This window comes from Lonchura striata, chromosome Z, assembly GCF_050655825.1.
Source record: "Lonchura striata isolate lonStrDom1 chromosome Z, ASM5065582v1, whole genome shotgun sequence".
NCBI lineage: Eukaryota > Metazoa > Chordata > Aves > Passeriformes > Estrildidae > Lonchura > Lonchura striata.
Genome location: NC_140740.1, coordinates 66,190,710 through 66,217,358, shown reverse-complemented (window position 1 = coordinate 66,217,358; position 26,649 = coordinate 66,190,710). Strand labels below are relative to the sequence as shown.

The 26,649-nt window shown below is 38.5% G+C and overlaps 1 protein-coding gene across 22 annotated transcripts in view; it reads left to right on the top strand.

Annotated features, from left to right (window-relative positions):
* Nucleotides 1–26,649, top strand: part of CCDC171 (coiled-coil domain containing 171) — a 161,685-nt gene that overhangs the window by 124,896 nt on the left and 10,140 nt on the right. For 7 of the 22 annotated variants that reach the window (XM_085566933.1, XM_085566929.1, XM_085566932.1 and 4 more), the window contains 3 exons: nt 13,620–13,770; nt 14,958–15,013; nt 17,497–17,767. In XM_085566933.1, coding sequence (XP_085423059.1) covers nt 13,620–13,770; nt 14,958–15,013; nt 17,497–17,691 — 402 coding nt within the window. In that variant the 3' untranslated portion in view covers nt 17,692–17,767. The other 15 variants (XM_085566930.1, XM_085566922.1, XM_085566928.1 and 12 more) reach the window with 12 other exon arrangements.

Below are 26,649 nucleotides of genomic sequence, written 5' to 3'. Positions count from 1 at the left end.
ATCTCTTATGCTTCTAAGGAATTGGTTCTAGTTGTTGCCTGTTGGCAAGACCAGGGAAAAGGCCTTCCTTGCCAGCTCCCAACCTAATAATCTGAATCATATTCTGCAATCTTATCATAAGTTCCCACTTACTGAGAAGGCACTTGGTGCATTTGCTGATGACAAAGTAGAAAGTCATGTCTTCCAAAATATTATCTAGAAGACTCATCTGGTAGCAACATATTGTTGGTCTGAGTGAAGACAAAAAGAGCTTTGCAATCAGAAAAGTCTTCTCTTATGCTAAGGAAACTTCCCAGTCTGGCCATTCATGAGACTCTCTGGCAGTGACATTCCCAATGCCAGAGATTTTCATTGTTGGGAGTGAAGCCAAATGGACTGGGTGACAGTGGGTGACTCCAGTGAGCTGATGGGTGCCCTGCTTGACTCCTCACACAGCCCACCCTCACATGCAGTCAGATCAGTTTCCTTACAGGTCTCAGGTTTCCCATGGCAGATGTCTCAGTCCATAAAGCCATTTATTCACAGTGCAGTAACACAGAAACCGATCAAGCTGGTGCCTCTGAGCAGGACTGCCAGCAAAGGAACCCCAGATCTTCTACATCTCCAGTCTTCCTGCATGAAGTCTTGCTCTTCCTCATGAGTCTTCAGCTTCTGTCCCCATCCTCTGTGTCCATCCACCTAGATGGTGTCACTAGTCTTCATCTCCTTTGTTATCCAAAAGGTAGGCAGTTTCCAGCTCCTGATGTGCCTGTCAGTGTCCACTCACCTGGCTGCTGTCATCCATATTCATACTCCTTGTTATCCTACAGTTTGTCAAGTTCTCAGGTTCCCACCCTCAGATTACATCTCAACCGGTAGCTTGCCTGTCCAGCTACCTGGACCAGATGCATCACCCAGCTCTTTCAACCTGTGGTTCCAAGTGAAAAGCATTTTCACTTAGCTTCTTGACCTCTTGTACAGAAGAGGTAGAATGCAGTATAGAAGAGTCTCATTCATCCAGCAATTTTTAGCTTGTGTTTGTTGGGATTTATGCCTTTCTGAGCTAATCTCTTATAATATGACAAATGCCAAAAAGACAAACACAATCACTTTTTCCCTAGAAGAGTTTTCTTCAGCTGTAAATCCATTGTTGTAGAACTAAATATTCAGAGATGATAGGATCATTTTATTTGATCTTCCTTAGATTATGGTGGTTAAAAGCAAACTTTGTGAAAAAATATTTTATTTTTATAACACTAACCTTTAAGGAGAGCAAATTCTCAAGCTCAGTGATGATGCCACTTTTGTCAGACATTTGCTTTGGAAAAAGGGATGCTAATGTTTGTGCTCATCATGAGATTTAGTATTAGTTATACTGTGCTCTTGAAATTTCTTCATCATGTTTTTGAGCAAAAGGTGTTGTCACTGAAATTTCTAATAAAACATTTTCATAGCATAAATTAAGTCTTGAAAGCAAGTCTGAAAATCAAACCATTTGCATATTTTTGGGGTTTTTTTAATGTCATTTAAGAATGTATGAAGCAAATTAGTAATTTCATTAACATCTGAGTTTAGGCATAATGAAGGGAGGACACCTGTCCATCCTATATGTGGCATCCTATATGTTAACATTAAATTAAGGGTGTGTCAATAAATTTGAGAAATGCAATTCACCTTTTCTTGATAATTATGTTCTCTAGAAAAATTGACTACTGTTTTTCCTGTACTGCCATCATGAATTTGTGCAATTAATTGGAAGGCAAAGTGAAAAAATTAATTTCCGATCCAACCAAACAGGTATACTTCAGAATTTCCTTGCAAAATGTTGTTTTGTGTAGGATTAAATACTTACATTGAATTAAAATGCCGTGCTACCATGATCATTCTTAAGAAAAACAGAAGAAATTAAGCAGGTGTTTCACAAAAGTTTGCACAGTTTTCTAGCACCTAGGCTCTTTAGACTTGAGCATTCACCTAAAATCTGGTACGAGGATTAGAACTCAGTAGTGAGTATTAATGTATGAGCCACACATCACAGTTGTCATATTGACTAAATCTGCCAAAAGAGACCTTCATCTCTCTAAACAGCAACTAGATCATATACTATGCTCAGCTTTTTGTGTGGAAAACAAAAAGTGGATACATTTCCCCCTTCTATCCATATGTAACATATTTAATTCAGTTTGAAAATGTTTTCATATACAATTAAAAAGCTGCTTCTTGTGGCCGGAAGGAAATAATCTATACCACTTCATGGCTCTAGCTGAAATATTTAAGAAAATGTCTATACTGAGCTCAGATTTTTGTATCTTGGAGTCAGTGACAGGCTTTTTCTACAGCAGTGAAAAACTAAGTCAGTATTTTTTTCACAAGCATATTTCTTTTCTAAAAGCAATTGAAATTGGTCTTAGTTAAGAGAGCACTATTTAAAACCAATGAAAAAATAATAGTCTAATTTTCAGTAAACTACTAGTTTGGCAAATAGTTGAATTAGTTACTTATGTTTCACAGTTTGTGGACAGCATTTCAAAGAGCAGAAGAGTTTTTCAGATCTCATGTTTACCTCACATTTCACAGAATCACAGGATAATAAAGTTGGAAGAGACCTTTAAGATCATCAAGTCCTAACACCTAACTAGATGCCCTAACACCTCAACTAGACTATAGCACCAAGTGACACGTCCAGTCTTTTTTTAAACTCATCCAGAGATGGTGATTCTACCACTTCTCTGGGAAGACAATTCCAGTACTTTATTATTCTTTTGGTGAAAAATTGTTTCCTAATATCCAACCTGTACCTTCCCGCATGTAGCCTGAGACTGTGATCTCTTGTTCTGTCAGGTACTGCCTGATGGAAGAGACCAACCCCCACCTGTCTGCAGCCTCCCTGCAGGAACTTGTAGAGAGCAATAAGGTCACCTCTAAGCCCTCTCTTCTCCAGGCTGAGCGACCCCAGCTCCTTGAAGTGTTCCCCATAGGGCTTATGTTCCAAGCCCCTCACCAGCCTTATTGCCCTCCTCTGGACATCCTCAAGCATCTCAATGTCCTTCCTAAACTGAGGGCCCAGAACTGGACACAGCACTCAAGGTGTGGCCTCACCAGTGCCGAGTTCAGGGGGAGAATGACCTCCCTGCTCCTGCTGGTCACACCATTCCTAATGCAGGCCAGGATGCCCTTGGCCTCCTTGGCCCCCAAGGCACATGGCTGGCTCATATCCAACCAGCTGTCAACCAGCACCCCCAGATCCCTTTCTGCCTGAACACTGTCCAGCCACACTGTCCCCAGCCTGCAATGTTGTAGGGGATTTTTGTGGCCAAAATGTAGAACTCAGCACTTAGACTTATTAAACTTCATGCTCTTGGACTCTGCCCATCCATCCATCCATCCATCCATCCATCCATCCATCCATCCGATCTAAGTCTCTCTGCAGAGCCCTCCTTCCTTCCAATAGATGAACACAAGCTCCCAGCTCAGTGTCATCTGCAAATTTACTAATGAAGGACTTGATGTACTCATCCATGTCGTCTATAAAAATATTAAATAGAGCTGGTCCCAGCACAGAGCCCTGAGGGACATCACTGGTGCCTGGCCCCAGCTGGATGCAGCACTGCTCACCAGCACTCTCTGGCCCGGCCATCCAGCCAGTTCCTAACCCAGCACAGAGTGCTCCTGTCCCAGCCGTGGGCTGCAGCTTCTCCAGGAGTGTGCTGTGGGAGACAGTGTCAAAGCCTTGCTGAAGTCTAAATAGACAACATCCACAGCCTTTCCTGTGTCCACCAGTCGGGTCTCCTGGTCATAGAAGGAGACCAGGTTGGTCAGACATGACCTACCCTTCGTAAACCCATGCTGGCTGGGTGTGATACCCTGTCCATTCTGTAAGTGCTGTGTGATAGCACTCAGTATGAACTGTTCCATTATCTTACCTGGTACTGAGGTCAGGCTAACTGGCCTGTAATTACCAGGATCCTCCTTCCCACCTTTTTTATAAATGGGTGTCACATTGGGCAGTTTCCAGTCCTCTGGAACCTCACCAATGAGCCAGGACTCTTGATAAATGATGGAGAGAGTCTTTGCAAGCTTATTGCCAGCTCCCTCATCACCCTAGCATGGATCCCATCTGGTCCCATTGATTTATAAATATCCAAGTGTCCCAGCAGTTCTCTGACTGCCTCTTCTCAGATAACAAGAGGACCATTCTGCTCCCTGGCACCACCTACCAGCCCCTGAGGGTGGTTGTCTTGAGGACAAGCTCTCTTATCACTAAAGACTGAGGTGAAGAAGGCACTAAGTATTTCTGCCTTTTCCTCATCTTTAGGTATTAGGTTGCCTGCCTCATCCAATAAGGCACGGAGGTCAGTTATACCCTTCCTTTATATTTACAAATATTAATATATTTGTAAAAACTTTTTTTATTATTTTTAACAGAAGTTGCCAGGTTAAGTTCAAACTGAGCTTTGGCCTCCCTAATTTTTTTCCTACATGCCCTAGCAGCTCCCTTAAATACTTCCTGAGAAATCTGCCCCTCCTTAAAAAGATTTTTTTTTATTTCTTAGTTCCTTCAAAACCTCATTGCTCATCCAGACTGGACATTTGCTTCATTTACTCATCTTTTGGCACACAGGGACAGTCTGTTCTTGCACCCTCAAGATCTCTGCTTTGAAGCACACTCATCTCTCCTGGACTCCTTTGTTTTTAAGGGCTGTTGGGCTATTTCTCACGGGACTCTCTGAAAAAGTCTCTTAAATAGGCCAAAGTCTGCCCTCCAGAAGTCCAACATAGAGATCTTATTTATATTCCTCCTTGTTTCACCAATTATTGAGAATTCTATAATTTCATGATCACTGTGCCCCAAGCCTCCAACCTCCACATCACCCACCAGTCCATCTCTATTTGTGAACAACAGGTCCAACATAGTCCCTCATCTGGTGGGCTGGCCCACCAGTTGTAACAAAAAGTTATCCTCCACACACTCTAAAAACTTTCTAGACTGCTGTTTTTGTGCTGTATTAAGTTCCCAGCTGATGTCTGGTAGGTTGAAGTTGCCTACAAGAACAATGGCTGATGATCCTGAAACATTGTTCGGTTGCTTATAGAATAAGTTGTCCACCTCTTCATCCTGGCTGGGGGACGACAGCAGACTCCCAGTAGGATTTCAGCATTGTTGGCATCCCCCTTAATTCCTACCCATAGGGACTCAACTTCATCGTCACTAGTTTCAATACCTGTGACATCCAAAACCCCCCTAATATAAAGGGCCACCCCTCCACCTCTTCTGCCTTTTCTGTCTCTTCTGAAGAGCTTGTCCAGTGCAGTGCTCCAACTGTGTGAGTCTTGCCACCACATTTCTGTGATGGCGACTACATCACAGCTCTGCTGCTGCACCATGGCCTCCAGCTCTTCCTGTTGCCTATGCTGCGTGCACTGGTATACATGCACCTCAGCTGGGCTGCTGAATTCTCCCCTAACACAGTCTTACCATCCTTGGGCCTGCTTCCAGACAGCCCAGATGCATCCCCTTCCCCCTTCAGACCTAGTTTAAAGACCTCTCAACAAGGTCTGCTTGTTCATGAGCTAAAAACCTTCTGCCCTTAACAGAGAGACATATCCCATCTGATGCCAGTAGAGCAGGTGCTGTAAAGGTTATCCCATAATCAAAGAATCCAAAATTTTGCCTGTGACACCAACCCTTGAGCCACTTGTTAATGATGTGAGTTCTCCTATTTCTTTCATTGTTTTTTTCTGCCACCAAAGGGACTGAGAAGAACAGGTACCTGTGCACCTGTCCTATCAACTACTTGACCTAGTGCCCTAAACTCCCTTTTTATCGCCTTGACACTCCTCTTTTCAATCTCATCACTGCCAGCCTGGAGTATAAGCAGTGGGTAATAATCAGAGGGCTGAATCAGCCCAGGAAGTCTCTCACTGATATCTCATACATGGGCTCCAGGGAGGAAGCAGACTTCCCTGTGGGATGGGTCCGGTCGACATACGGGGCCCCTGTGTTCCCCTCAGAAGGGAATCACCCACTACAATTACCCTTCTTTTCTTCTTGATGTTAGAGGTGGTAATCCATTTTTCAGACGAGTCATAATTGGGAGGCTCACTTCTAAATCACCTGGCTGGCTCTCTAGATCCAGGGCCTCATACCTGTTCTGAAGTGGCACCTGGCTAGGGGATGTGGAGCAGGAGGGATTTTTGTTATTACCTCCCCGAGCAGGGATGCATTTCCACCCTTCATCTACTAGGTGCCCCTCTATTGCCTGAGAGTGAGAGGCATATGAGTCCTCTGACTCTTGGTGGGCCTCCCTTAAAGATGTAAGGTCTGAATGCCATCAGTCTATTTCCCTTTCACTATCCCTGATACACCTTAATCTTTCAACTTCCTCCCTGAGCTTGGCCACCAGAGAAAGGAGTTCGTTCAGCTATTCACACCATAGGGAGGCCCCCTCCACAGCACCCCCTGAAACCATGGATAAGCTCAAACACTCCAGGCAGGAGTGGGTCTGCACAGGCACATCCTTTTTGGAGGGCTTCACTTGGTCTCATACAACTTGTACCAACCACAGATTTCGACCAGGTTAAAGCCATTGCTAGGAGAAAGCCCAAAATCAGGTAACCAATAAAAACACCTCACCTAACTAGCAAGAGCCTGCAACCCTGCCTGCATGAGCTGCTGCACAAACTGCTGTGACCCGGTTTGCCTGCGACCCCGTTTGCCCGCTCCTGTTTGCCGTGCTCCAGGTCGCTGCACTCCCCAGAGTCCTCTTATAATGAGTCACTCAGGAACAAGGAAGCTCCACCTCCTGCTCCTGAATGAATTGTATTCCATGTAAAGTTGTTTTAGATTTTTCTACTTTGTAATCTGATAGTTTGACGTCTGCTTCTCTCCCCTCCTTGAAATGTTCTCCTACACATTCACCTATAGTAAATGAATAGATTTTAGGCAATTAAGACTTAGTGTTTAGATAATATTTATTTATAAAAATTGTTTTGTTTATATAAGATATCGATATGTAAGATATAAGGAATAATATGTCACTTTAAGGAATGAGAAAATGAGAAAGACTATGCTTTTTTAAAATTTATTTTAGTAACATATATTCGATTGTGGAAAACAGAATTCTGTACTTCAACATTGGTGTGTTCTTTTCTGGTTCCAATATGTCACTTCAATAGGCCAAAAGCAATACCATCAAGATTCAGAAAACTTGTACTTCACTGGACATTTCACCTGAATTTTGAAGAGAAGTTTTGCTCTCTTCTTCTCCTCAAGACTGAATATGTGATGGGATACCATCATGGTTTGTAGTAAGACTGCATCCTGACCTTTCAGTAGTGACGTTTGCTGTTTGGTTCTTCTTGTCAGTGGTAATGCATTATACTTGTATTAGGTAGATTTTCATGCTCACCTAAATGTAGGCTTTATAGTGGTGTCAGGGACTACTCCTCTCTCTCTCTTTCATCCCTGTCTAGAATATACACTGCAAAAGAAGCTGATGTTCACTGAAGAGAAGACAGGATACCAGCCTGAAACTTCTTTCAGTTTCTATTTCTTTCTCACTAAAACCACTTACTTGAAAAATTCTAACCTTTCCTCACAAACTTAAGTGAATTTTGAATAAAAACTGTAAGAGGATGGGAAGAGTGGTAACAGCAAATGTAGTGGTAGTATTTTCCCCATTTGTAGCTTAAACTACAAATTCTTTGGGGCAGGAACTGTTTCTCCCTTACATTTTGCATGCAACTGTGCTTGACTTTGTGAATAGAGAGTGAAAATGGTCTTTGCATAGAAACATTACTGGCCTATAAAAACTGGTATTTCTTATTTTTTTTTAAGAGACTATTTTCTTGCATAGTCCAGAGCTATTTCTAAATAGTCAAGGCTGCACATAGCTAGCTCCTTTGCTATAAAATTCTCAGGATGCTTTCTGCATGGTCATACCAACTAAACACATTTGTCTTAATTTATCAGTTTCTAAAAGATTGAGGTAATTTCTGAAAGTCTTACACATTGTAATAATTTTCATGGTAATTGTTGTTATGCCCATCCACTGTGGTTTCCAGTAGAAGCACTTTCTCTTCTGTCGCTGTCAATTTCAATGCTCCCTTTTCAATTTTCTTGTAGGAAGTCATGTCATTACCTCTTGCAGAGAATCTAGCCTTTTATTTAGAGCTTCATTCCCTTGGGCTATCTGCTGAGACCTACAGGGTAAAGTAATTGTTATTGAAGCAAAGGGGATAGAGTTAGGCCCCGTGTGTGGCACTGAGTCAGCTTTTGTTGGGGGAAAAAAAAAGTTGTAACAAAACTGACCTGCTTTTTGGCACATTTAAATTGTGCATGCCACGCTTGAATGGAACTGAACAAAAAGTTTAGTGTTGAAATGAGATACAAGGAGAATAGATCATTAAAGAAGTGCCAAACAGCTGCAAAAGTGCAATTTTGCTGAATGTAGTTTCCCTTGAGGTTTTTTTCTCCTATGCCAGAGAAGCTGGTGTATTTATATCCTTTACTGATGCCCCTAGACATTTTGGACTATGGGTCAAGGCAGCCACGATGGGTTTTCAAATGCCCCAATGTATGGGGAAAATTCATTGAAATAATTTCTTCTCAAAATATAGCTCTTTTAAAGATATAATAACTATCCTGAAATCTAGTTTCTGAAAACAAAAAGTAATTGATGGACTCATTTTAATGATGGACTCATTTTAATGAATCTTATTTGTGTTAGTTCAAAGCAAGGCAGTAATGACAGGCCTACAGAGCCCCACTCCATGGAGTTTTGCTTTCACACCAGTTGTTTTTGCCTAAATTCCACTTCAGCCAAACTCTGAACCAGGAATGAAATTCTCAGTCTTTTCAGATTCTTGTGTAAGCAGTATATTAATTTAGTTAACCAGTGTTAATCTTTCATTCTTCTGAAGTTCATTCATTATTCCTTCTCTTGTTCTTTTTTATCTTTTTGTATACGTAGTCCTGGGGTAATTTGCTACGTGCTAACACTGTGTTTAGTTGAAGAATTCCCGAAGGAAGAACCAAACAGTCAAACATGAATTTCAGCTTTCATGTACATCTCTGGTATTTAAATTAAGTATGCTGTATAAAGTAGACGGTCTTGTTATTCTGAGTACTCCATCTGATGTTACAAAGTCAATGCTTATATTGTCAGGCTTTTAATCTTTTTGGTACCCTCTAATAAGCATCATTTGAGCATAATAAACTTTCATTTAGGTTTATTTCTTGCAAACATGAGGTGAGGTTCTATGATAACAGCATGACAAGAAAGTCCTGAGATAATATAATAGCATTGATATGAAAATAAAGAAACTGATTTTTAATAAGTTTGTATTTTATTTGTAACTTTAGAATAGTGTAAAAGTTTATATGGAAGTTTTCATTCACTACAATTTGTAACTCATAGTCCAAATAATTTTTTAAGTCTGTCCTCCATGGCCAAATACTAAGCACAAGGGAGACAACATGTATGATGTTTCCAGTGGAAATTTAAAAGGCCTTTTTTATAATGTATGATATATACATTAACACTTTGATGAGAGGTATTCTGCTAATTTGCATATGCTGATCTGTGTATTTCTTGTATGTTTCTACTACAGTGAGAACACCTAAAGTTTGAATAACCTTTGAATTTCAGAAATTAATTTTTTAAAAGATTGGTTTTCTTTTTTGTTTCAAATTTCTTGAAGATTGTTATGTAATTTTCCAGTATTAGCCATTTTTCACTTTAAATAAAGTACTCCTGCAGAGTGAATGCTTTCAGTCTTGTAGATTTACAGGCAGTAATACTTGCAAATGCAGTTTTATGGCATCTATAGCACGATCCACCTGAAAATTACTGGTTGTAGAAATGGTGTACAAAACTAGACAAAGACTGGTTATTCAAAAGTGCATGTATGGAATGTTATAAAAAATGGGTTTACATTTCCCCTGGAGAACTCTTCTAAGCTTAAGTGTTCTCAGTCCTTTTAAAGATTAATATGGAGAAAGAAAGCATGGCTTAAATGCTTTTTTTTTCTTTTGCTCTGATGTTCACTGGTTTGTAGTTTATAAAGAGCATCAGCTTAGTTAATTTTATTTTTCTCTCAACTTTGGTTTCTCATCTTCACCAATATGTAGCCAAAGCCGAAACTTTTTATGCATACCCTCATATTATAGATGAGACATTTCTAAGGAGGTCATAAAGGCTTTCTACCACTCAAAATCTTCAGAGGCCTTGTTTCTTATTTAGTAAAGATCTAAAGTTTAAAATAGTTCCCTTATGATATGACTAATATTTGATTTTTTAAAAGAAATTCTGATTTTGCACTCAAAGACAGTTAAAGTCTTAGGGACTCCTAAGACTCTCCCTTTCAGGGATTTTCTGGATAGGGATACTGTTTTACAGCTACTGTTCAGTATCTGTAAAAAAAGAGATTGTTAGAAGTATTTAGGCTTAAAATAACCTGTCCCTTGAAACTTGTGCTTGAAAAGAGAATTTGGGCACTCTTGCACATTTTCTTCCTAGTCCAACAACTTCAACCTAAAAGCATCCTTTTTCTATGCCAACTGTAAGAATATAGTTTTATCTTGTGAGTTGTAGCATGAGAATTTTATCTTGTGAGTTGTTACATGAGAATTCATGCATCTGAAGTTTTCATGAAACTGCCTCTATCTTGTCTTAGTGTTGGAGCACAGGTCTCCTCTCACAGACACTTTTGGATTGAAAGCACTCCTATCATTTGCTTCTGCCATTTCAGTAGTAGGTGATGTAGGATGTTGATGTCATAAATAATATTGACACCCTCTATACATTAAAGCATTGAGTGGAGTGAAAAGAAAGGAAAGAGATTGCTGTAAAAAAAAAAAATCAGCATCTATTTTTTTGTTTTTGTTTATTGTGAAGCAATTATGTACAATTTTTGCTCTTAAAATTGACAATCCCAGGTAAATTTAAAACACTGGATTTGTATTCAATCTCTAGGATGACTTTGTAATTATTGAATTAGGTTGAGGTTGGAAAGGACTTCTGATAGTCCTTTGGTCCAAGCCTGTTGCACAAGCAGGGAGAAGCAACTAGGGCCAGTAATGTTTAAAATCAGTATTCTTCAGCTCCACTGTTTCTATGGCCTCCTTAATTAAGTCTTTTCCCTGCTAACTTTCCCACAATACTCATCTGTCTAAAAATGTTTTAGCTTTTCAAAATGAGTTGCAATTATATTGGTTCCTATAAGTCTGGGGATCACTATGTCTTACCTTTCTGAACAGAAGTTATTTTCTGATGTGTGTTCTCAAAACATTTTTTGTGTAACTGAAGATAATTTTTTATTGTTTTATGGTCTGTTCCCAGTTTTAATGTTACAGTATTACCACCACATTCAAAACAAGAAGTGCTTGCTTAGGTACAGACCATGCAGATGTGTATTAATGCCAAATTTTATGTTATAAAAATTAACCAGGAGTTTTTCTGAAACATTTTATTGTTATGTATACTTAAAAACTATATATACATCTAAGTGCTATGTATAAAAACAAAAGAAAGCACCTGTTAGCAGGAGTAGAAAAAATTTCTTCAGAGTCAGATTTGCATTCTGGGAAATTCTGTCATTTGACTTTCTTGATCACAGAACTGTTTCCAGAGCTGCAGATATATTTGTATCTGTAAAGTTCAAATAGGGGTCTCAACTGAAGTTCTGAACTGCTATACAGATACATTTAACATTAGGTGACAGATATTATAACTTGCATGTGGCCAGTTTCTATGCCCGTTCCTTGTGTATCAGGCTTTCCAGTAAGTATAACTTTTGTATTGTTGAAGACAGATCTGTCAATCTGTGACTAACATAAGTTTCTTAAAATCATATGTCTCTTCCAGTGGCACATCTGAAAACCCAGTATATTTTCCCTTCTCCAGATGTCATTTAGAATAAGTATTCTTCATGTTCATGCCACCCCTGGAAGACCCAAAAATAATGTTTGTCCTAAGTTTTTCCTGAGCAAGAGAGACCTGAACTAACCCTCACTCTTTGCTAAGGAGTTGGGATGTACTGGAAGGAATGTGTACATATAGGTGCATAAATGCCACCTTCCACATTTGTAAGGAGCCATTAGTAACTGCAAAACTACTTTCTTCTGGACTAAAAAGAAATCTGTTATAAAAAAACCCAAACAATTTTTGTATGTGAAAATAAAAGTTTGTAATACATTTTTTCCTAGATTTAAAATTCTCAAATTCATTAAATGAGAGAATAAATTAAATATGTGTAGGTCAGCAAGGAATTTAAAAATGCTGTTTCAGATAACTGTGGAGATGTAGAATGAGGCTGTATAGGTTAGTGGCTTCGTTAGCTTTGTAGTAGCAGAAGTAAAAGTAAGAAGTTAAGGAAATGTCTCTACATTCTAGTTCAGTGAAACCATTAAATTTTCAATATATCTGATTTTTAATATGTGGGCTGTTGCCATTTGAAGACTCTCGAGTAGTATTATGTGGCATGAGATATATCCCCATTCCTCCTTGGTATTGTTTTTGAATAGATGCAGCATCTTAGTTGTGTTAAATATGAAATAAAAGAAATTTAAAAGCAAGATTAGAACTGACAGTGGCAGGCTTACAGAGCTATGTGAATACACTATTAGGGTTAGAACCATAGTATTTAAAGCATTTTGTTTTTTTTTTCTCCTAAGAAAAGATACATTGCTGTTGACTTGCCATGGCAATTTTCTACACTTCACAATAAAATAACCTGATTGATTTCAGTGGTTACCTTTATTTTGAAAAGCAACAGTGTGTTTGAGAACAAAGAAGGGAAAACAGTTAAAACCTTAGTGAATGTCTGTTTGTGGTACTATAGTTTATAAGTCTGTACTACGGACATATTAAGGAGCCAGTTTCATTTTATCTGCTGTATGTTTTTACAATTGCAACTTGCTACGACTCATTTCAAAGGGGAAAACTGTAACTTACAAAATGTGATTAACCAGTTGTAAAGAAGACTAATAATCTCAAAAGTATTAGACTATTTAGAATATATAAATTTACTACTAATGTCAAATAATTTGTTCTGTCTTGTGCTGCTAACTTTATTATCAGTCTGATCGATATTAGACAACTGGGACATTCTTACACTACATACATGAAAACAATTATATTTTCCCAGCTATACTGTAATCCAGTTATTTGCTTCCAGAGATCAGTAGCTTTAAAGTATTTCTTTTGTTTCTGACAAATTAATTTTCTTAACATGAAGTTGGAGGACTCATTTTGAAAGTATGAAAAATCATCTAAAATTGTCTAGTGATTCTTTATAAACATAAATTGAATGTTCACTGAGTTTTGTAGTTAAATAAAATGAAAAATAGTATCAACTGTTCAATGCAATACTGCATGTTTGAAAATGGTTCACTTTGTAATTGGAGTGCACAGTAATTTGCTTTTCCTCAAAACTATCAATATTTCACATTTTTGAAGAAGTACAAAATCTTATGTTATACCTTTGGTTAAGTCCTTACTTACAGCCTAAGTGCCTGGTTTACTGGTTTTTGTTTGATTTTTCCAGTTAATAAAAATTAGAACTTCCGTAATGATGTAGTTTACTTGGCATTTAAGTTTATCTTGTCTGGCACTAAACATTTACTTTACTTTTTAAAGGCTGTGATTCAAAGTTTCATGGAAGTCTACCAACTTGCAGTTTCCAGAGTTGAAATATTAGTGAAAGAAACAGAATCTCTTCAGCTTCACATTGCAGCCCTGAAGTCCAGGCCCCAAACAGCTAGTCTTCATAAAAGTAGCCTTACAAATGGTAAGTCTGCTTTTCAAGTAGTTTTTATCATTTCAGTGTGGCTTCTTACTCAGCATCTCGCTTCATGCTATACTGTTTCTGTAGGGAAATACAGTAATATTTATCTATAAACGTAATAGAGCAATAAAACCAGTGTCTTTTCCTGAAGAGAAAAAGAATGGTAGAAGTTAACACAGGGCTTAATTTTTACTACTGTATATTCTACAAGGACCTGTTCACATGCTCGACAAGTATATATTGTGAATTTTGCCAGTATAGTAAACAGTTGAACTTTGGACATGAAGAATTTGATATCTAGAGATGTTGTATATTAAACCAGAATATTATTAGCTTCATGTAATCAAAGTGTTTCTTAGGAGATCTGAATTATTTTTAGACATTTGTTGTTATGAATAATACTTCTCAGTAAATTTACAAAGTTAATTTCAGGAATAATTTCTAGTCTAAAAATATTGTTGCCCACAAAAGTGCTTGGATTTGTTTAAGTGTAATAAGGTGGGTCTTCAGATTTGAGATCTCTCTCTAGGGGAATTACTAAATGCAGTTTTATTTGTGTCATACAGGCTGGACGCCAGACACATAAATTCTCACAAATGTGTAGCCAAGTATCTCTAGAATGAGACTGTGGAGGATGTGCAACTTACATATACTCAGTGTACTTCTCCCTATCTCTTCATAGTTTTCCACAGAGGATAAAGGAGTTCATTTGGAGTTCATTTTATTGATGGTGATTGTTGCTGTTGTTGTTGTTCTACCCTTTCTACTATATTTTCTTTTAGTCTTGTGTAATAAATGGTCATAAAGAAAATGAGTATTGTTTGTCTTTCTTTTTGAAACAGAAGAGAAAATGAGTATTGTTTGTCTTTCTTTTTGAAACAGAAGATCTGTAAGAAGAGAGCTGCCAGAATACAAATGATGCAAACACAGGTGTAAACATATATTTAAAGGCTGTGACTGTGGCTTTGTTTTTGGATGTGTCCAACAGAATTACATTAATTTCTCATCCTACTTCTAACAGCACAATGGGAAATTAGTGCAAATATAAGTTACATTATCAGTGCTGAATTTGAGTTTTAACATCTTGAAGTGACAACTGTTGAATGAAAATTTTGTTTATTTCTGATTACACAACCTTTCTAAGAAATAAAGTGACTTCACTGAAATTGCTTTTTTCTTCTTCCAACCAGAGTCTTTTGATGTCTTCTGCTATGTTTATGTGTGTCCTGCTGAGCCTGTGCCCAATGTAATTGGACTTCTCCTTTGCCTGTTATGGTTGTTTTTGTTGTTTAAATCAAGATGACTACTTGTTTACTAAAGATTGGGAAGTCTGCCAAACTTGCAGCAAGGTTTGCTTTCATTTGCATTGAGAGGGGTTTAACAAAGATTATGCTAGTCCTGTCTGTGAAGGGCTGTGCAGTGGCCTGATACATTACAGTGAAAACCAGCTCTCCTGTGTTTGTGATTAAATGCTGTGTTTTTTAAATAGTTTGTATCTGCATGCAGTGTCAGTGTAAAGATGATACTATTTGCATTGTGGAGGGGTCTCTTACCCCTCTGGGGAGAACACTAGTTCTTCCTTTACATGAAGTTTAATTTGAATCTAGGCCTAAGCATTAATATGAAATCCTTTAAAATTTTAATGTAAAAGTGAAAGCATTCAGAATGAGAGTCTCAAGTTGGAATGAAAAAGTGATTATGGTATATTTTGTAGTATCCGGGCTTTCTGTACATTTGTCCCTAATATTTGTAAAAGTTGCATGAAGCATGAATTTTTATAACTTCAGCATCACAGCTTTGCAGCGTGACTTAGATTTTAAACATTCTAGTTGATACTGTTTTGGTTTGATTTTGAGGAAGAGGTTCTACACTGAATTACTTTCTCTAGTAAAAAAAGCAGAACAGATTTTTTATTTTTTTTTTTGCTTATTTAAAATGAAAAGGAGCAATGACTTCTTGTGTACATATTTGGTTTTAAAATTAAATAAACTTTGTTGGTTTTAATTCACTGTCTTCAATCATATATCCATTGCAGACAAAATTTTACATGGAGGCAACAAACACAGCACTTGGACTGTATTGGCTGTAGGCCTTCATATGATATATGTTTGTGCTTCCTGAACAGTAACGGCTGCTCAATGCTGAAATACATTTTTAAGTCTTCCAGTTATATATCATGTATGGACTCTTACCTTATCAAATTGGGGTTTATTTCACATGTTGTGGCTGTTTCTTGGTGTCTTTTATGCTAGTTGCTTAAGGATCTTGCCCTGCCTTGCATAGCACACAAGTTTGGTCCATTCATGAGTATTGATATTTTCCATGTTTTCATGATATTGCTTTCCTAATTGACTTGTTTCTACTGAAATTTCACAAATATATTACCTTTCTTTCTATTCACACCACTTCTCTCTTCTGCTGCTTTGCGTTTTGCTAATAATTTTAAAAACAAAACTTACTGTAATGAAGCAAATTCTCAGACACTAAATTGCCATCTCCATCCTGCAGTCCATTTCTAGTCCAAGCACTTTCTTTCTAGTCAATAGAGTTTAGATTCTGAGATTGTTATGTGTGGTCATGCTAATGCCAACAAGAAGGGATATGATTATGATGGACAGAGGCGAGATGAACACTGGAAACACTGCTTATAGAGAAGAGAATTATGTAGGGAGAAATGAAGTCAGTGGCATAATGTCTCTGTAGTCTTCATTAGTGCCCAGCTAGCTATCTGTCCTACTTGTCTATGATGATTCTTACTCTGTGGAGAGAAAGGCCCTGTACATTTTTAAATCCTGCAACTCTTTAAAATTCAGTATGGCTGAAAAACAACTTAGATTTTCTATCTTCCTTTCTTCTTCTATCCTTCATTCTGCTCCCTCTCCCTTCCTCCTTCGTCCCCTTCCCCCCTCCTTTTTCTATTGTTCTCTATTCCTGTATCTCTTTTCTGTTGGCTGGGAGAGTTCTTGGTTGGCTGCTTTCAGTTTTTTTAACTTCTTCTGGTTTTTTTTTTTTACCAAATGGTTCTAAAATTTCCCTTACATTTCTAAAATGTCTTTTTTTTTTTTTTTTCTTCTGTTAGGAAAATATCGACATTTTGTAATAGTCCTTCCTGTCTGTTTCTTGTTCGGCAACATCCAGTAATATAAACATCATGAACTGGACTATGCTGATTTTTGCTGCTTTTATTAATTTTATTTTTCTTCAGATACATTAGTTTATTATTATACTTGCACATTCATTCAGAGTTGCAGTAATAAGTAGACCTTGAACTGAGAGCTTAGAAGGGCTTTATTGTGCAGTAGTGTAGTCATAAGCAGTTTCTTAGTGGGTGCTGCATGGCAAAGTGTCATCATATTTAGTCACATGGCAAGTATGTGAACCCATGGTGTCCAAGGGGTCTTTGCTGCACATGTGTGCAGTGATGCAGGGCGTGGATGCAGTGACACTCTCTTTTCCAGGGTGACTGAATATATAGCAGGAACAGTGAACAGAATTCAGTTCATTATAAAATATTTTCAGAAAGTGCTCTTGTAGCTTCTAGCTCTGAGATTTTATACCTGATTTCAGTACTTGTGTCAGAAGTTTAAGAATGTAAAATAATCTGGTATCAGTTCTGGTAGACAAAAGAAATCATTTTTGTTACGACAAGTGCTTCTTATCAGGTGCTTTTCTGAACTTGCATGTGCGCTTATCTGGTGATACTCCTTCCTTTTTCTGTTTTCACCTCAGAATCAAAGGAGAATAAAAATGAAGAGGAAAATACATTCTAAAGATTCTGAAGAGAGAAAATCTTTGTGTGTACTGGAGAAATGGAAACTGGGGGACCCAAAAAGACAACTTTATCTGAAAGGGGGAGAAAGTGAATTTCAGATGGATGAGAGGGGTGAAGTAAAAGAGTTCTGTAAATGTAGCATAATTCTCTAACTGTGAAAACAAATGCTGTCTTTTGATGCTTCTCCCAGCTGAGATGAAAGTAAAGTCTCTCGATGGTTTAATATGGGTATATTTTTGTGTCATACCTTTTTCACCACAGTTGTGTTTGTGTCTATCCTTTGTCTGGAAATGTCTAGTAGTATCACTTAAAATATTGAAAATACAGAAATGATGCCTTTTGTAGAGGTGAGAAAAGCAATCTGAATGATTTTTTGCATGAATAGTATGTATTTGTTCTTGAGATTCTAGTGATCGACATATAGTTTCATACTTCTCTGTTGTAAAACTGCATTAAGCAAGATGTACACTTTCCTCTCTACTCAAAGCAGTCAGCGCTGAGTTCTCATGATCTACCCTGTTTATAGGGGGTAGAGAGAAAAACATATTTAAAACTCACACTTACCAGCTAACTATTTCCCTGACATTTTCTCCCTACTTAACCAGGCTGATTGGGGCAGTGATTTTACAAGTCCTTCCTTCATATACTTTGTTTCCTTGTCACCAGTTCAATTTGTTCAATCTGTTATAGCAAAACCCTGCATCTAACAGGGATGCATTGTCCTAAATTTAGAATTTTGAGGATGGAACAACAAAGCAAAAATCCTAACTATTTACCTGTTCTCTTGAAGCATAAGGGAAAGGTATTTATCAGTGTCATGTTAAATGTCAGAGGGTGTCTTTCATGGGCCAGAGCCATATCTCTAATATAGCTAGGGGAATTCTTCCCAGATGTTGCAAGAAGCAGGTGTGTCCTGAATGAAAACTCTCTGTTGTAGTTTGACACTGGCTCAATGCCAGGCACCCACAAAAGTCTGTCACTTACTCTCCCCTACTGCAGCTGGGCGAAGGAGAGAAAAATTTAATGAAGGCTTCATGAGTTGAGATAAGGACTGGGAGAAAACACTCTAGGGGCAAAACAGGCTCAACTTAAAGGTAAAACATGAATTTATTATTAACAGAGTCAGAGGAGGATAGTAAGAAGTAAAATAAGCACTTAAAAATACATTTTCTTCCCCCACACCTCCCTCCTTCCCACCAACAGGTCAGGGAGACAGGGCATGGGGTTTGGTTAGTTTGTCACCCAGGATCTTCCACTGCTGAGGGAGCTGCACCATGGGGTTCCTCCTACAGGAGAGGAACTTCCATGAACTTCTCCAACATGACTCCAGCCTCACAAGCAGCAGCACTTCCAAAGCTGCTGCAACGTGCGTACCTCCCACAAGTACACATTCCTCCCAAAACTGCTGTGACATGCACCATTCACAGGTGTAATCCTGCTAGGACAGGCTGCTCCAGCCTGGAAGCAGGGCCCTCCCTCTCCTCCAGGTCTCCCACTGGCTCACAGCCTCCTCCAGACATCCACTCACTCCAGCATGGGCACCTCTCCTATGGTCTGTGGGTGGATTTCTGCATCCCCTTTGGATCCCCGTGGGCTGTGGGTGGATCTCTGCGTCCCCTGTGGATCCCCACGAGCTGTGGGTGGATCTCTGCAGCCCCTGTGGATCCCTGTGGGCTGTGGGTGGATCTCTGCATCTCCCATGGATCTCCGTGGGCTGTGGGGTGGATCACTGCATCCCCTGTGGATCCCCATGGGCTGTGGGTGGATCTCTGCGTCCCCTGTGGATCCCCGTGGGCTGTGGGTGGATCTCTGCATCTCCCATGGATCTCCGTGGGCTGTGGGTGGATCTCTGCATCTCCCATGGATCTCCGTGGGCTGTGGGGTGGATCACTGCATCCCCTGTGGATCCCCGTGGGCTGTGAGTGAATCTCTGCATCCCCTGTGGATCCCCACGGGGTGTGGGTGGATCTCTGCATCTCCCATGGATCCCCGTGGGCTGTGGGTGGATCTCTGCATCCCCTGTGGATCCCCGTGGGCTGTGGGTGGATCTCTGCATCTCCCATGGATCCCCGTGGGCTGTGGGTGGATCTCTGCATCTCCCATGTATCCCCACAGGCTGTAGGGGCAGAGCTGCTTCACCATGGTCTCACCACGGCCTGATAAGGAATCTCAGCTCTGGTGCCTGAGCACTTCCTCCCCTCCTTCTGCTCTGACCTTGGTGTCACCAACACAGTCTCCTTGGCTTTTTCACTATCTCACATAGTCCTACACACATTTGAATTTGTTTTGTGAAAGATTTGGAGATACTGGTTCTTAAATTGCCTTACAAAAAGTAATTAGACTTGCTATTTTTACTGTTACTCTCTGAGCTGATGTGTTTTCCTGGAAATAGTCTTGGGCAGAATTCAGTAAATATGGTCCTCAATAATTATAATTTCACTCAGTATTATTACTTCCCAGTGTTTAGTTGCTGTGGAACATGTGACTATTCCTGAAGTGATAGTAAGTGAAGAAAAATATGATAGGCCTACAAGGAAAATTGCCTGACTATTGAGATGGTCATAGACATAAAAGCGTGGAAATATCAGAAAAGTGAAAATAGAAAACTGTTCATAAGATTTACTAAGTTTAATGTCTCTGTAAAGCTGGATCCACTAGTAATATCTTCCTGAAATTCTATTTTTATTGAAATATTTGCATTTCTTTCCTGACTTTAGGTAATTTGGCATCACTTTGTGAGAAACAACTCTTACTTTCAAAGGTTTATTAAACCTTAACAAAATACAGCAAAGGACTGAATAAGGAGAAAGGACAGCATGCTGGGAGCTGATAATCATCTGCCACGAAGTTGTCCATAAAAATGGGTGCTTCACCTTTTATGCCCCTGGGGGTTGCATCAGACAATGCTGACCCCTCCTAAAGTCTGTCAGTCAGCTCTTCGCTGTCCATTGGTGGAGACTTTCTTGTAACTTGATTGCAGGTCAGGTGTTGTCATGCCATGCCCCTCTTTCCCCATTTCCCCATCAACTGTCCCATGCAAGGGCTCAAGTACACACCTTCTCTCCAAGTGCTCCGCACAAGTCAGGCTGTCCAGTTCCAGCAAGACAGAGGGTGTGAAAGGGCACTATAGGGAGAACAAACAACAAACCACAATAACATAACTATACATCAGTAAAGCTTCTCTTACCATACACACAATATTAATCTCTTAATTGTGAGGGGCAATAATGCCATTACTCATCTATAACATCTTGCCAGCCTTACTATGTAGTCAAGGAATGCACATATCCTGATGCAAATGATCCCTTGGTCACTTGGTATTGCTTACACAAGTAACAGTTGAAACCAACAGTATAAATTATATAGTTTAGAATAATATTAATGCTACTACTACTAACAACAACAACAACAACTTATATTATAAATCACATTTTGCAACTTAGTGTAATGTTGTAAAATGCAGTTACAGTAATCAACGTTTGGTATTTTGTAAAAAATGCTTCCTTTTCTATGCAAAAAATTTTTGATACTCAATATTCTAGGTACGTGAACTTTAAACTTGTCAGACTGTTATATTTGAAAATTATAGTAATTTGATTAAAATGTTGCCTATAAGGCAAAAGGTTCAGTTAATAGAATCCATATGTAATTAAAGTGCAGAACCAAATGTAATCAGACCCCAGTGACTGGTGCCTTCATATTGATAGTTTTACAGTGGCCTCTGGGGTTGAAAGTTTACGTTACAGTTACGAATGTAGCTGTGCTCCAAAAAAAAACCAAGGCACTGTAGCTGTTGAAGCAGGTATGACAATGTCCCAGACTGTTAATCCTATCACAGAAGTAGTTGATAGTCTGAGTTTTGGGGCTGTCTTCCACTTGGCACATGGAAGAAGCACAAGACTGCTGTATTGTACTAGTCAGAGAGTTGTATTCTGCAGCAGCACTGCTGCGTAAACATTCCTGAATGAAGCATGCCCAATGAGAGCAAGTAATAGTGTATTTTTTTAATAATATAGTTGCTTGATTTGTGTGAATTCATGTTTGAATCATCTGAAAGTTATAGACACAACACTATGTACCAAGCCACAAAAGAAGTTTAAAAAAGTTTCCTGAACTTAAAAAAAAAATAAAATATTTTCTCTGGACAGTTTTAAGAGTTGACATCCTGTGTTAGAGTTCTCTAATCATCACCAGCACAATTTACAATCAGAACACACAGAGAGCCAGTTCAGACCAGCTCATCTGTTGACTTTGGCAGAAGCCCTTAATCTCACTGTGTGTAGCTGCCACTTGAGAGCTGGGGACTCGGCAGAGAGCCGAAGCAGGGTGGGATGCAGGGTTGGTCAAGGCATGAACACATAGGCCTGCTTCATTTCAACAGCCATACACTGCTTTTTTTAATACTCTTTTCATTTTACAGCCTTTTTTTAAAAAAAACTGAAATTAAATGAGGACCTCTCATGAGCCACTGCGCTCCAGGCATAAGAAATTGTAATGTCTGGCTTCCAGAAACTGTCCCGTCAAAATGTGCTTCTGATTAGGTGGCTTAATTACAGCTGTGAAAACAATGTTGATTTAGGCCTCAAGATTCCAGTGCATGTCAGCCGTTATTAGCTAGCCTTGGACTGAAGCCACCATTTCAAAACTCTGCACCACTAAAGTCACACACTGCCTGACAACTTTTTATTTAGGCAGAAATGTTGCCAGAAGCAACACATTTTATGCAAAATATTTTTCATTGCGCAAATTTCAAATGTGACACAGTTGATGGACATAAAATACGTAGTTATGGGTGGACTTCACCAAGTCCAAAACCTAACTTTTGCAAACAAAACCCTACCCCAACACATCCCCCTCCACCATTCCAAATAGTTTTTTCCAAAGTTTGACTGACATAATGCTTAATTTTAATTCCTTTAATTCAGTTTTATTCCAAATCCAGCATGTTGGCTTAACCACCCAATTTTATTGCATCTAAATTTTCCTGACAGTTTCATTTGCTGTCGGGAAATAAAATTGCCATTTTTGCAACATGGGAAATAATGGCTAGTTTCAAAACCAATATGTTTGAAACTTCCTTTGCCTGAAGCAGGTTAAGGCACACACTCAATTTACTTTAGGGGAAAAAAGCTCATTAAATAGTTTTTAATATTTTAATATAATTTAAATAACTGCTTTCACAGTGGGAAGGCTTATTAGGCTCATGTATTTACACCTGCAGAGAGGTAAATGTTTGGATAATTAGGTGGCTTCCAATAAATCATTTTTCAGTTGAGGGTTAATACTGTAAACACTGTAGATGGACAGAAAGAGTGCTGCATTTAAACATTACATTTCCACTTCTGGCATTTTACTTTCAAGTGCTTAAGAAAGAGGCTTAAGTGGGGTTGTTTTGGGTTTTGTGGGGTTTTTTTTTCTGTTTTGGTTTGTTTTTGTTTTTTTTCTTTGTTTGGTCTGTTCTTCAGTTCTCTTTAATGACATGAATTGGCTAAGGAATGTGAGAGAATGTGTGTGGGTGTTAATTCTGAGCAGAGGTCGGTACTTTGGAAAAGTAAGATCTACATTCTCACTTCACTGTTGCTATGAAATTCCAAATGTCCATGCTGTGTGGTTTAATGGAAACCATGAAGTTCCTAAATGACCGCAGGTTTGTTCTGCTGTTAGGCACGAAACAAATCTTTCAAGTCATTGGCTAAGTCACAAAAAAGGAGGATCATCTTTTCAGGAAGGTAATCTCCTTTCCTTTTTTTTCCTTCATGGTTAGCATTTCTATGGCATTAGAAACGTGTTCCTAGTGAGGTACTGGAACTACCAGCTCGCAAACAAGAATCCTCAGTTCCCAGGACTGAAAACAAGACCCTTGAAAGCTTAAGCTATGTTCATCTCCTACCCTAAATGCAGGCCAGTGCAATTATAGTACCTTCAGGAGCAACTAACTGAAAATGAATTTTGAGAAACTAATGATTTGGATAAGGAAGCAAGTCTTAAGTGTAGGTTCAAGTTTGTCCTGTAAAAAATCATCATGCATTCTTTCTCTGCCTGCAGCAGATTAGTGGAGAGCAAGGCAGTGTATGCCTACACTTTATTTCATTCAGTTTTCAAAGGAAGAATACTGGAATAAGCTAGTCTTCTATTTTCTTTGCAAATACTATGTGGGGTTTCCTGAAAAAGAATGCTTCAGAAGTGCCCCAGTTGCTGTGGAGGGTGATTGTAGGTCAGGAGACAACCATGTGATGGCTTTTTCCTTATTAGACACCTTTGCACTAGTCTTTTGAAATGTGCTTCATTGGTAATGCACAATAAGTTTTATTAATCAGCCACATACATTTGCTTCCTGTTTTCTACACACTGCTATTTCTTTTGCCTTCTTCCCACACCTATCAAAGGAGCATTTCCAGGACATCAAATTAAAAGAAACATTCATATATTATTACATATATTGTTAATGCTGCAGTAGAAATGAAAGTATTGAGACTGCAAGACAGGCTGTTATTTTGAGAACTGGATATTACAGACCAGGACATTTAACCCTGGGAAAAAGTTTTTACAAAAGAACAGAGCCAAGGACACAATTTTACTTCTTTATAGAAGAAAAGGAATATTCTCTACAAAGGCAGACAAATTCACTTCTTTCCGGACGCAAGGACTTTTACTCAGGCCAGAAGGTGCTTCCTCCTCCCTTTTGAAGAAGTTATTTCAAGAAAGAGAGCTGGGAAGCTTCTATTATTCCCTGCTAAACTGTGGGTTAAACATAAAGGGAATGTCTGTTTGTTCTGAGACTCTGAATTTGCTGAGAAATTTTTGGAGGGGATTAAAGCATAGCTGTGCCTGAATGAGTCTAAGATAGATGCTTAAATGGTGAGTGAATCCATGCAATCCAGGCTGTCATCTTTCTGATAGTTTCTTGACATTTTAAATGTAGATCCTGTAAGTTATACTGTTGTGAATAGTTATTTTCTTGTTTTCACACCAGTTTGTTTTTATATTTCAAGCTATGTATTTAAAGCACTGCTTATAAGGAGAAAATTCAGTACTGATCTTCAGATATTAACTTTGATAAAGAGTACAAGATGTGTAGATGCACCCTGTGGATTGCAGTTCACTTGATCAGGATGATAGATAATAGAGAGACAATTTTTGTTGTCTTTTTGCTGTTCTTGTTTACTTTATACTAGTAGCTCACTGCCTAGATAACAGGGGGAAAAAAAAGATTAGTGTATGACCTAGGGCAGTGTTGCCAGGAGCCTGTCTCTTTCTCAGCTAGCCTCAGAAATGTGTGTATGTGCAGCATGCGCTTGTAATGTAGCATGGCTAATATTACATGCACACATTAAGAAAAATAAAAATGGAAATAGAAAACATATCTATGTACACACACACATACACACACACACACACACTTTAAGTTTTGTAAAGGAAAATCTTGTGTTAAGGGGTTTGTGTTTCCCTCTGGATGGCAGAGGCAATCATAGTCTCACCACCAGATGATTTGGTGCCAGCTAGCAGTCAGCTTCCCTCCACGGAAGACAACTGTCTCTGATGCTCTGTCTCTTGGTTTCTGCTTCTGGTGCAGTCTGTACTAGGGGTAAGGTCATGGGAGCACAAGGAGACCGAGTATTGTCTCTATTGTCCCCAGCAGATTTTACTGACAGAGCTAACCTCAATAGTCCACACAGGGGAGGGTGGATCCTCTTTAGGCCAAAGGGAGATAGTGAGCAGGGTAAAGAAGGATAGCAGCAAACCACAGCAGTCAACTTTATTTTGCGCCTTTCTAGAATTTATGAAATCAGATTGTTTTCCTGTTGGCTTGTTAATGTTCTTTTCCCCTGCCTTCTCCTACAATTGTGCATGTTTCCATCCTTTTCAACTGTGAAAAAAACCTTTTTATTACTTTCTGTGACATGTTTGCAGCAGAGTAACATATTTCTTAAAAAAATATATATTTGCCTACTTCCATTTGCTTGCATTTTGTACTTTAAGCATAAAAATTAATGTGACAAATGAAGAAAGACCAAACCTTTGAAACATATTAGAGAGTATGACTTACAGAGATAGACTGGAAATTCAATTATGCACAAAGCATAATATTGTTCTTAACACATAATTTTATTCCTGTAATGTTGGCATGATTTAAGGGAATACAAACAGCAAGTTTTTTTTGTTGTTGAGTCTTAAATATTTAAGATACTGTTTAATATTTACCCATCAGGGTTTTGGTATTTTATTTATTTATTTATTTATTTATTTATTTATTTATTTGCTGTTGTTTCTAAGTTATGTAAAAAAAATTTTAATTGATGTCTGTGAAACAGACATTATGTAAAGAAGGCACAGTGTTGATCATAGTGAGGACCTGTTTTCCCCAGAGACTGAACTCTATGAAGCAGTTTGATCTGTTGAATAAACTAATCATTGTATAGTTTTTTTAAATGGGAAATGGGCACTCCATAGGGTAAAGAGCTTTAATGTCAGCTAAAAGGATGTTATTATGATAATGATCTTGATTATTCAAATAACATTTGTTTTCTTCAGTTTATTTAACAGTTCAGTTAAAGAAAGGGATTTTAAAAGAAATGTGCTTCTTAAACTGTAATTTCACTTCCCTATTTTACAAGAATTTGGGATGGTTTTTGAATTGTTTTAAAAATACCACCTTTTGAAAAGATAGGAGCCTCTTTTGCTCATGCAATCAGTTCACCCCATTTTTTTTTTCTTCCTTGTGGAAGGGAGGGTACCTTTAAAATGAACTGTGAATAATAAAATGTACTAAAAATATGGTCACAATTAGTGACCATATTAGTATTATTTATTTTTAATCACCCACAGAGTTTCCCTGATACATGTGATGATATTAGGAAAGCAGTGACATTATGAAAGTGCAATGATTCCACTTCATCCTTTTCAGATGGTGTAACTCCTTGAATTCCTAAAGGAATTCCTATTTTCAAAGTCTCTAGAACTCTTAAAGCCACACTGATTTAAGGCACCACACCGTTGGATCTGGGTCTCAACTGAAGTTTGCCCATAAACTCATAGTTGACTCAGTAAATGTTGCCACAAAGCTGATATTGCAATACTTGCCTGTCTTAAATTTGTATATTCAACAGTAC